Here is a 12500-nt window from a genome sequence, read left to right on the forward strand (position 1 = left end):
CTGTACAACTCCTGACCTGTCTACTGTCCAACTCCTGACCTGTCTACTGTCCAACTCCTGACCCGTCTACTGTCCACTGTCCAACTCCTGACCTGTCTACTGTACAACTCCTGACCTGTCTACTGTCCACTGTACAACTCCTGACCTGTCTACTGTACACTGTACAACTCCTGACCTGTCTACTGTCCACTGTACAACTCCTGACCTGTCTACTGTCCACTGTCCAACTCCTGACCTGTCTACTGTCTACTGTCCAACTCCTGACCTGTCTACTGTCCACTGTCCAACTCCTGACCTGTCTACTGTCCAACTCCTGACCCGTCTACTGTCCACTGTCCAACTCCTGACCCGTCTACTGTACAACTCCTGACCCGTCTACTGTCCACTGTCCAACTCCTGACCCGTCTACTGTCCACTGTACAACTCCTGACCCGTCTACTGTCCACTGTACAACTCCTGACCTGTCTACTGTACAACTCCTGACCTGTCTACTGTCCACTGTCCAACTCCTGACCTGTCTACTGTCCACTGTACAACTCCTGACCTGTCTACTGTCCACTGTACAACTCCTGACCTGTCCACTGTACATGGATTATAATGATTATGATTATTATGATTATTATGATGATTATTACACTGTCTGTCATCTCGTGACCACGTTCCCACCTAGCCCACTATGCTGCCTCCACACACAGCTGACAGACATGTCTATCTAACACAGTAGAACTACAGGTAACTAGTATCTGTATGAAGGCAGACAGACAGACACATGGACGTGTTGGACCAGACAGACAGACACATGGACGTGTTGGACCAGACAGACAGACACATGGACGTGTTGGACCAGACAGACACATGGACGTGTTGGACCAGACAGACAGACACATGGACGTGTTGGACCAGACAGACACATGGACGTGTTGGACCAGACAGACAGACACATGGACGTGTTGGACCAGACAGACAGACAGATGGACAGACAGGCAGACGGACAGACACATGGACGTGTTGGACCAGACAGACAGACAGATGGACGTGTTGGACCAGACAGACAGACAGACAGACACATGGACAGACAGACAGACACATGGACAGACAGACAGACAGACACATGGACAGGCAGACAGACACATGGACAGGCAGACAGACACATGGACAGACAGACAGACACATGGATCAGACAGACAGACACATGGATCAGACAGACACATGGATCAGACAGACAGACACATGGATCAGACAGACAGACAGACACATGGATCAGACAGGCAGGCAGACAGACAGGCAGACAGACAGACACATGGACAGACAGACAGATGGACAGACAGACACATGGACAGACAGACACATGGACAGACAGACAGGCAGACAGACAGACACATGGACAGACAGACACACAGACACACAGACAGACAGGCAGACAGACAGGCAGACAGACACATGGACAGACAGACAGACACATGGACAGACAGACAGACACTTGGACACAGCAGACAGACAGACAGACACATGGACAGACAGACACATGGACAGACAGACAGACAGACACATGGACACACAGACAGACAGACACATGGACAGACAGACAGACAGACACATGGACAGACAGACAGACACATGGACAGACAGACAGACAGACACATGGACATACAGACAGACACATGGACAGACAGACAGACACATGGACAGACAGACAGACACATGGACAGACAGACAGACAGACACATGGACAGACAGACAGACACATGGACAGACAGACAGACACATGGACACAGCAGACAGACAGACAGACACATGGACAGACAGGCAGACACATGGACACAGCAGACAGACAGACAGACACATGGACAGACAGACAGACAGACACATGGACAGACAGACGGACAGACAGACAGACAGACACATGGACATACAGACAGACAGACACATGGACAGACAGACAGACAGACAGACACATGGACACACAGACAGACAGACACATGGACAGACAGACAGACAGACACATGGACAGACAGACAGACAGACACATGGACATACAGACAGACACATGGACACACAGACAGACAGACACATGGACACAGACAGACACACAGACAGACACATGGACACAGCAGACAGACAGACACATGGACAGACAGACAGACAGACACATGGACAGACAGACAGACACATGGACATACAGACAGACACATGGACACACAGACAGACAGACACATGGACACAGACAGACACACAGACAGACACATGGACAGACAGACAGACACATGGACAGACAGACAGACACATGGACAGACAGACACATGGACAGACAGACAGACACATGGACACACAGACAGACACATGGACACAGCAGACAGACAGACACATGGACAGACAGACAGACAGACACATGGACAGACAGACAGACAGACAGACACATGGACATACAGACAGACACATGGACACACAGACAGACAGACACATGGACACAGACAGACACATGGACAGGCAGACAGACACATGGACATACAGACAGACACATGGACAGACAGACAGACAGACAGACACATGGACACAGACAGACACACAGACAGACACATGGACAGACAGACAGACAGACACATGGACACAGACAGACACACAGACAGACACATGGACAGGCAGACAGACACATGGACATGGAGCTGCGTGGCCACAACGTGTAGCTGGTCCTTCGGGCTAGCCTAGCATAGCATCATTTCAGCCCGTGTAAGGCGGTGTTCGTAGCTAGCCGGCTAACTATGTTCATACGTGAAGGTTTCACCTCGATAACTTTCTCCTTCTTCTTCTCCTGGGTCTTCTTGCTGGTGGTGTTGGCCGCGACGGCGGGCTTCTTGGGAGGCATAGCGGCTCACAGGGTTCGGCTGGGGGCTAGCTACATCCACCAGGCCGCGCGAAAGAGCTTGTTGCCAAGCTGACACCGGGATGACGTCACAGGATGCCCCGTAGGTGGTCAACGGCATGCTGGGTAATGTAGTCGCATTAACTTACATTGAAATTAATGAATGGTCTTTATTGTCATTGATATAGTACAGGTACCAAACAACGACATTTGGGAGGGGGGGCTCCCCTGGTGCTAGGAAAGAAAAAAGAAAAAAAGAAGGGAAAGGAGCTGGTTTACATAAATAAAGGCTATGTACACTATCCACTATACTATACTGTACAAATAAAACACTGTGCTGTACTCTATGCTATGCTATACCTATTCTAACATTTCCTATTCTCTGCAACCTTGTGTACCCTAGGGTTGTCATATTGCACATAGTGTTATTGCACATTCATTTAAAGTGTCGCAGTTTGCAGGCTTGAAATGTATACATTTGTGCCTCAGCACTACACCTGATTTTCAATCCAGCAGCTGCCATCAATCCGTCCAGACTGTCCAGGGCCCAGAACTTAGGTCTTTGCTGTGTTCAGGGCCTGGACGGCCCTGTGGTAGAAGCTGAGCTTCAGTCTGTTTGTCCTTGCGGCCATGGTCCTGTACCGCCTTTTCGAGGGCAGCCGGGCAAAGTGTTCGTACCCAGGGTGGGTTGGGTCTCTGGAGATCTTGGAGGCCTTCCTGAGACAGCGTGTGTTGTACAGCTCTTCCAGAGAGGGGAGGGGGGCGCCGGTGATCTTCTGGGCCGATCTCACGACTCTCTGTAGCGCGTTTCTCTCCGCTGTTGTGTAGCTGGAGAACCAGTTGCAGATGCCGTAGGTGATATAGATGACTTAAATAGACTGACTTATGTAGATGACTTATATAGACTGACTATATATAGACTGACGTATATAGATGACTTAACACATCACCCCCCCCCCAACCCCCCATAACACCACACCCCCCTGGGTGGTCCAGTGGTCTAGCACCATGGCCTGGGGTGGTCCAGTGGTCTACAGTGCACACAGGAAGTCCATGTCGGCATGGGTTAGAATACGGCCCTGCTGACATCCTCTCTCCCTTCTCCTCCTTACTCTCCTGTCTGTCTTCACTGTATCTGTCCAATAAAATAAAGTGGGGGACTAGCCCACTCAGAAAACATAACTTTAAAAAAATCAAATAAAAATAAATAAAAGTGATTGTGATGGTGAACAGAAGGAGTCTCGGAACAGATGTATCGGATATAAGCCTCATGTTTATTAATAATGTTCTGGAAGTTACAGTGGAATCTTTTTCAGAAAATTGAAAACATATAAAAAGTGGTTATTAAGGAAGAACAATTTATAAAACATTCAATAACCCTGCCAGAATGTTCCAGCCCCTGTCTGAGCCTGAGCCCCACCGGTTAGTTAGAAAATTATACTTCTTATTCTTTATATCTTTATGCTTTATACAAACCCCTCTGACCCCAGCAACAACAACAACACACCTCCACACCAGAGGAGAAGTGTTTTAGTGTCCATCATTTGGCAAAATAAAAACAAAACCGTAAAAAACCCACTAGAACCCACTAGAGGAAACCCACCAGAACCCAGAGACCAGCCGCCCCCCCTCCCCCAGCGCAGAGGCACCATGTTCAGAATCAAAGATAAACAGATTTAAAACTCACCACCACCATCCAAAACCCCCCAAAAACCCAACATGAGATTTTGTTATTTTTCCCCCCAATAAAATGATTCATTATGTTCTTCTGACTATAATAACATGATTCATTATGTTCTTCTGACTATCATATCTTGTTTGTCGCGACACCGATGCTTCTCAGAAACGTAACGTAGCGTCGCTAAGACCACCAGGTTCCTCTGGGGCGTGGTTAAGGTCAGCTGACCCTCAGGGGCAAAGGTTAAAGGTCAGCTGACCCTCGGCGTCCACGGTGTCTGGTCCAGGTCTGACTGGTGAGCTGCTGTCTGATAAACCGTCAGGTAGAACTCCAGAGGAGTAGTGTTGTAGCGTAGTGTAGGTGTGTAGTGTTGTAGCGTAGTGTAGGTGTGTAGTGTTGTAGTGTAGTGTAGGTGTGTAGTAGTGTAGTGTAGTGTTGTAGTGTAGTATAGTTGTGTTGTGTTGTTGTAGTGTAGTGTAGTGTTGTAGTGTAGTATAGTTGTGTAGTGTGTTGTAGTGTAGTATAGTTGTGTAGTGTAGTGTAGTAGTGTAGTATAGTTGTGTTGTGTTGTTGTAGTGTAGTGTAGTGTTGTAGTGTAGTATAGTTGTGTAGTGTGTTGTAGTGTAGTATAGTTGTGTAGTGTGTTGTAGAGTAGTATAGTTGTGTAGTGTTGTAGTGTAGTTGTGTAGTGTAGTATAGTTGTGTAGTGTAGTATAGTTGTGTAGTGTTGTAGTGTAGTTGTGTAGTGTAGTATAGTAGTGTAGTGTAGTATAGTTGTGTAGTGTAGTGTTGTAGTGTAGTATAGTATAGTTGTGTAGTGTGTTGTAGGGGTGTGGAGTCACTTACACCCTCTGTCCCTTTTCAAAGGTCAGAGAAGCAGGAGGTTGTTCCTGCTGAGTGACAGCGGCCCCTGTGGTCGTGTATCAAGTCAAACAAAGCCCCTCCCCTCCCCACCACTAGATGGTGCTGATGCCCTGCCTGTAGACAGCGTGGTACCCCTCCCCACCACTAGATGGTGCTGATGCCCTGCCTGTAGACAGCGTGGTACCCCTCCCCACCACTAGGTGGAGCTGCTCTGCTTGTACACGGCGTGGTAGGCGTTCCTCAGCAGCACGTAGGGGAAGCAGGACTCCAGCAGGTCCATGGTGAGGAAGGGGGACTCCTGGACGATCTGATACACACACACACACACACACACACACACACACACACACACAGATGAACACTATAGAACTCTAGCATCAACTGTGGGGCACCACAAGGCTCTATCCTGGGGCCAGATAATAATAATATCTTTCTCAAACCCAAGGACGCTTAACAGATCTGCCTTCTATCACTTAACACACGTTGCCAGAGTGCGTCTGTTTCTCTCCCAGGCCGATACTGAGATACTAGTGAACGCTGTAACGTAGGGTTAGCCTATGTGATGATTACACATTTCCCAGTCAGGGAATAAAGTGACTTTTGATGTAATAGTGATGATGTCATAGTGATGATGTAACAGTGAGTCACCATGTCCAGCAGCAGGTAGACACTCTCTCTGTTCCTGGTCGTCATCTTGTCCGTCTCCTGGCCGATCTTCAGCAGGCTGGAGGAGGCCAGCTACACACACACACACACCCCCACACACACACACACACACCCACACACACACACACACACACACACACACACACACACACACACACACACAGGTTAGACTGGTGCTGCTGGTAGTTCTAGTTCTAGGTACTGGTTCTAGTTCTATGGTGGTACTGGTGAGGGTGAGGGTTAGTTATCTTACAGCGAGGAACTCTTTGAGCCGGTCCTCTATGTTGTGGGGTTAGGTAGGTAGTTAGTTATCTTACAGCTAGGAACTCTTTGAGCCGGTCCTCTATGTTGAGGGGTTAGGTAGGTAGTTAGTTATCTTACAGCGAGGAACTCTTTGAGCCGGTCCTCTATGTTGCCCTTGTGGATGGTGAACAGAGCAGCAGCGATCTGGTTCACTGCCTTGGCCAGACAGTGGATGTTGTTACAATGACCTGCAACACACACACACACACACACACACACACACACACACACACACACAGACACACACACACACACACACACACACACACACACACACAGTCACACACACACACGCAGCAGTTTAAAACATCATCTATGACATCACCAACAAAAGCAACATCAACATCAACAACAAGAACAATAAGTGTTGCTTGCTACTGCAAGCACACTTAACAACAACAACAACAACAACACTATCAACACCACCAACCTTCGATGGCGGGGCTGTACTGGGACATGACGTTGCTGGCCAGCGTTGGCATGGCGACGGCCACGAACACCATGAGCAGACAGGCGATCTTGTACTCCTCCTCCGGGCTGACGTTCTCTGTAACCACGACAACCACAGTGACGTCATGTTACCGAGCAACAACAAACTGAAGAGAACTGGCCCAGGATACAACCTTGTGGTGCTCCACACTTGATGCTAGAGTTCTATATGTGTGTGTGTGTGTGTGTGTGTGTGTACCAGTCTTCTGGGCGCTCAGGGCCAGCACCAGGGCGGGGTCCAGGTGTGTGTGTGTGTGTGTGTGTGTGTGTGTGTGTGTGTGTGTGTGTGTGTGTACCAGTCTTCTGAGCGCTCAGGGCCAGCACCAGGGCGGGGTCCAGGTGTGTGTGTGTGTGTGTGTGTACCAGTCTTCTGGGCGCTCAGGGCCAGCACCAGGGCGGGGTCCAGGTGTGTGTGTGTGTGTGTGTGTGTGTGTGTGTGTGTGTGTGTGTGTGTGTGTACCAGTCTTCTGAGCGCTCAGGGCCAGCACCAGGGCGGGGTCCAGGTGTGTGTGTGTGTGTGTGTGTACCAGTCTTCTGGGCGCTCAGGGCCAGCACCAGGGCGGGGTCCAGGTGTGTGTCTATGCCGGCGGCGGAGGAGAGCTCGTAGACGCTCATGGCCACCTTCAGGTCCGTCTCCCGGGGGATGTGGGACGCAAAGTCCTCCACAGAGCTCACCAGGAAGGGGATGTGGCAGGATAGCACCTGGGGGGGGAGAGGTGCATTGTGGGTAGGTAACTAGGGGGCAGGGGGTTAGAGGTCACCAGGAAGGGGATGTGGCAGGATAGCACCTGGGGGGGGGAGAGGTGCATTGTGGGTAGTAACTCACGTCTTTCAGGGCCAGGTTAGAGAGGTGCATTGTGGGTAGTAACTCACGTCTCTCAGGGCCAGGTTAGAGAGGTGCATTGTGGGTAGTAACTCACGTCTCTCAGGGCCTCCTGGGCGAGGGAGCGGAAGGACAGGATGACTCCTATGATGGTCATCCTCTTCAGGACGCTGTCCACCGCTGGAACACAACACGTTACCATGGTTACCACAACACAAACACGTTACCACGGTTACCACAACACAAACACGTTACCACGGTTACAACAACCACGTTACCACGGTTACCACAACCACAAAAGATATACTTAAAATCGCACATTTTATTGTGGCCTTTTATTGTGACCAGTCTAAGGCACACCTGAGCAATAATCATGCTGTCAGCATCTGGATGAGACAGAGACAGAGAGAGAGAGGGGTAGAGAGACAGCAAGAGAGAGAGACAGAGAGAGGGAGAGAGAGAGAGAGAGAGAGACAGAGAGAGGGAGAGAGAGAGAGAGAGAGAAAGAGAGAGAGAGAGGAAGAGACAGAGAGAGGGGGAGAGAGACAGAGAGACAGAGAGAGAGATATATATATAGAGAGAGAGGGAGGTAGAGAGACAGAGAGAGATAGAGGGAGGTAGAGAGACAGAGAGAGAGAGAGATAGAGAGAGGGAGAGAGAGAGACAGAGAGAGAGAGACAGCGAGAGACAGAGAGAGAGAGAGAGACAGAGACAGAGAGAGGGAGAGAGAGAGACAGAGAGAGAGACAGAGAGAGGAGAGAGAGAGAGAGAGAGAGAGGGAGAGAGAGGTACGTACAGGAGAGCTTCTTGAACAGAGCAGCCATCTGTTCAGGTTTGTCAAAGCTGGTCCTCATCTGGGTCAGAACCTCCACGTTGTCCACCACCAGCTTCTACAGGGGGGGACGACAACAACAATCACTCAACACAACTGAATGCAAAACCAACAACTAATGGAGAAGCTAGATGCACCTCCCCTGACCCTCCCCTGACCTCTCCTGACCCCCCCTGACCCCATGACCTCCCCGTGACCCCATGACCTCCCGTGACCCCCCCCTTGACCCCTGACCCTACCTTGACCCCTGACCCCACATTGACCCCTGACCCCACCTTGAGCTCGGCCACCTGGGAGGAGATGTGCCACATCAGACTCTCACTGAGGAACTTCATCCCATACGGCCCCAACAGCTCTGCCAAGGCCCGCATCTCTGCAACACACACACACAGGTGGTTGTCAGGTGGTTGTCAGGTGGTTGTCAGGTGGTTGTCAGGTGGTTGTCAGGTGGTTGTCAGGTGGTTGTCAGGTGGTTGTCAGGTGGTTGCTAGGTGGTTGTCAGGTGGTTGCTAGGTGGGTGTCATGGCGACCCACCAGGGATGTCAGAGTACTATTAAAGGTTGTCAGGTGGTTGTTAGGTGGTTGTCAGGTGGTTGCTAGGTGGTTGCTAGGTGGTTGTCAGGTGGTTGCTAGGCGGTTGTCATGGCGACCCACCAGAGATGTCAGAGTACTATTAAAGGTTGTCAGGTGGTTGCTAGGTGGTTGTCAGGTGGTTGTCAGGTGGTTGCTAGGTGGTTGCTAGGCGGTTGTCATGGCGACCCACCAGAGATGTCGGAGTACTATTAAAGGTTGTCAGGTGGTTGCTAGGTGGTTGCTAGTTGGTTGTCAGGTGGTTGCTAGGTGGTTGCTAGGTGGTTGTTAGGTGGTTGCTAGGTGGTTGTCATGGCGACCCACCAGAGATGTCGGAGTACTCCTCGGCGTTGAAGGCCAGCTCGTTCTCCGTGGGCAGGTTGACGAACGCCTTCATGGCGGGGAAGTACGCGATGTGCCCGTTACTGACCTGCCTGAGCAGAGTCTCCAGATACCTACACACACACACACACACACACACACACAGGTCAGACACACACACACACACACACACACACACACACACACACACACAGGTCAGACACACACACACACACACACAAAGCAAGTTTATTTGTATATTTTGTTTTGTCTCATCCAGGCGTTTATTTGTTCAATACAATTACAGAGATTGTCGATGGGACTATAGTCGTTCGGTGAGAGGGCTATGTAGATTTGAGTGTCATCTGCATAGTTGTGGAAGGCAGTTTTGTTCTTTTTTATGATGTGTCCCAATGGAAGCATGTAGAGATTGAATAGAAGGGGGCCAAGGATTGACCCTTGGGGAACCCCACATGTCATTTTAATTTCATAATCTCATTTGACAGTGTGTGTACAGGAGGTGTACAGGGAGGTGATGGTTCTGGTGATAGTGTGTGTGAGTGTGTGTGTGAGTGTGTGTGTGTGTGTGTGTGTGTGTGTGTACCAGCTCGTATAGAGGGAGGTGGTGTGTGTGTGTGTGTGTGCGTGTGTGTGTGTGTGTGTGTGTGTGTGTGTGTGTGTGTGTGTGTGTACCAGCTCGTATAGAGGGAGGTGATGGTGTGTGTGTGTGTGTGTGTGTGTGTGTGTGTGTGTGTGTGTGTACCAGCTAGTATAAAGGCTGGTGATGGTGGTATAGATGTATATACATACTGTAACAGTGACACATACCATACTGTAACAGAGGTATAGAGGTATAGAGGAGGTATAGAGGTATAGATGTATAGAGGTATAGAGGTATAGAGGTATAGATGTATAGATGTATAGATGTATAGAGGTATAGATGTATAGAAGTATAGAGGTATAGATGTATAGATGTATAGATGTATAGATGTATAGAGGTATAGATGTATAGAGGTATAGAGGAGGTATAGATGTATAGATGTATAGATGTATAGAGGTATAGAGGTATAGAGGTATAGATGTATAGATGTATAGAAGTATAGAGGTATAGATGTATAGATGTATAGATGTATAGATGTATAGATGTATAGAGGTATAGATGTATAGAGGTATAGATGTATAGATGTATAGATGTATAGAGGTATAGATGTATAGATGTATAGAGGTATAGATGTATAGAGGTATAGAGGTATAGATGTATAGATGTATAGATGTATAGAGGTATAGATGTATAGATGTATAGAGGTATAGAGGTATAGAGGTATAGATGTATAGATGTATAGAGGTATAGATGTATAGATGTATAGAGGTATAGATGTATAGAGGTATAGAGGTATAGATGTATAGATGTATAGATGTATAGAGGTATAGATGTATAGAGGTATAGAGGTATGGAGGTATAGAGGTATAGATGTATAGATGTATAGAGGTATAGAGGTATAGATGTATAGAGGTATAGAGGTATAGATGTATAGAGGTATAGATGTATAGAGGTATAGAGGTATAGATGTATAGATGTATAGAGGTATAGAGGTATAGATGTATAGATGTATAGATGTATAGAGGTATAGAGGTATAGAGGTATAGATGTATAGAGGTATAGAGGTATAGAGGTATGGAGGTATAGAGGTATAGATGTATAGATGTATAGAGGTATAGAGGTATAGATGTATAGAGGTATAGAGGTATAGATGTATAGAGGTATAGAGGTATAGATGTATAGAGGTATAGAGGTATAGAGGTATAGAGGTATAGATGTATAGATGTATAGAAGTATAGATGTATAGAAGTATAGATGTATAGAGGTATAGAAGTATAGATGTATAGAGGTATAGAGGTATAGATGTATAGATGTATAGATGTATAGAGGTATAGAGGTATAGAGGTATAGATGTATAGAGGTATAGATGTATAGAGGTATAGAGGTATAGATGTATAGATGTATAGAGGTATAGAGGTATAGATGTATAGAGGTATAGAGGTATAGATGTATAGATGTATAGATGTATAGATGTATAGAGGTATAGAAGTATAGATGTATAGATGTATAGAGGTATAGAGGTATAGAAGTATAGATGTATAGATGTATAGATGTATAGAGGTATAGAGGTATAGATGTATAGATGTATAGAGGTATAGAGGTATAGATGTATAGAGGTATAGAGGTATAGAGGTATAGATGTATAGAGGTATAGAGGTATAGAGGTATAGATGTATAGAGGTATAGAGGTATAGAGGTATAGAGGTATAGATGTATAGATGTATAGATGTATAGATGTATAGATGTATAGATGTATAGATGTATAGAGGTATAGAGGTATAGATGTATAGAGGTATAGAGGTATAGATGTATAGATGTATAGATGTATAGATGTATAGAGGTATAGAGGTATAGATGTATAGAGGTATAGAGGTATAGAGGTATAGAGGTATAGATGTATAGATGTATAGAGGTATAGAGGTATAGATGTAGAGATGTATAGATGTATAGAGGTATAGAGGTATAGATGTATAGAGGTATAGAGGTATAGATGTATAGAGGTATAGAGGTATAGATGTATAGAGGTATAGAGGTATAGATGTATAGAGGTATAGAGGTATAGAGGTATAGATGTATAGATGTATAGAGGTATAGAGGTATAGATGTAGAGATGTATAGATGTATAGAGGTATAGAGGTATAGAGGTATAGATGTATAGATGTATAGAGGTATAGAGGTGTAGAGGTATAGAGGTATAGAGGTATAGAGGTATAGATGTATAGATGTATAGATGTATAGAGGTGTAGAGGTGTAGAGGTATAAAGGAGGGAGATGATGGTGGTATAGAGGAGGTATAGAGGAGGTATATGTACCAGCTGGTGTACAGGGAGGTGATGGGGGTATAGAGGAGGTACAGAGGAGGTATATGTACCAGCTGGTATACAGGGAGGTGATGGTGGTAAAGAGGAGGTATATGTACCAGCTGGTATACAGGGAGGTGATGGTGGTACAGAGGAGGTAAAGAGGAGGTATATGTACCAGCTGGTATACAGG

General features: G+C 47.0%; 2 protein-coding genes across 3 annotated transcripts in view; both read right to left on the reverse strand.

Moving 5' to 3' along the window:
- The window catches only part of LOC308164839 (zinc finger CCCH domain-containing protein 15-like), a 22589-nt gene extending 19669 nt beyond the window's left edge, over positions 1–2920 (reverse strand). The window contains exon 1 of the mRNA XM_080538886.1: positions 2783–2920. Within this exon, the coding sequence (XP_080395012.1) occupies positions 2783–2863 (81 nt within the window). The 5' untranslated portion in view covers positions 2864–2920. The remainder of the gene's footprint in view (positions 1–2782) is intronic.
- Positions 2921–5509: 2589 nt separating this feature from the next.
- LOC308164722 (nck-associated protein 1-like) overlaps positions 5510–12500 on the reverse strand; it is a 34057-nt gene continuing 27066 nt past the window's right edge. For both annotated transcript variants that reach the window (XM_080538739.1, XM_080538740.1), the window contains 10 exons: positions 12486–12500; positions 9410–9540; positions 8791–8888; positions 8480–8573; positions 7781–7863; positions 7388–7562; positions 6802–6918; positions 6450–6559; positions 6051–6140; positions 5510–5709 (listed from right to left, as the gene is read on the reverse strand). The exon at positions 12486–12500 is cut by the window's right edge and continues 204 nt beyond it. In XM_080538739.1, coding sequence (XP_080394865.1) covers positions 5599–5709; positions 6051–6140; positions 6450–6559; positions 6802–6918; positions 7388–7562; positions 7781–7863; positions 8480–8573; positions 8791–8888; positions 9410–9540; positions 12486–12500 — 1024 coding nt within the window. In that variant the 3' untranslated portion in view covers positions 5510–5598. The remainder of the gene's footprint in view (positions 5710–6050; positions 6141–6449; positions 6560–6801; positions 6919–7387; positions 7563–7780; positions 7864–8479; positions 8574–8790; positions 8889–9409; positions 9541–12485) is intronic.

The sequence above is a fragment of the Nansenia antarctica genome (genome assembly GCF_963989245.1).
Source record: "Nansenia antarctica genome assembly, chromosome: 9".
Lineage (NCBI taxonomy): Eukaryota > Metazoa > Chordata > Actinopteri > Argentiniformes > Microstomatidae > Nansenia > Nansenia antarctica.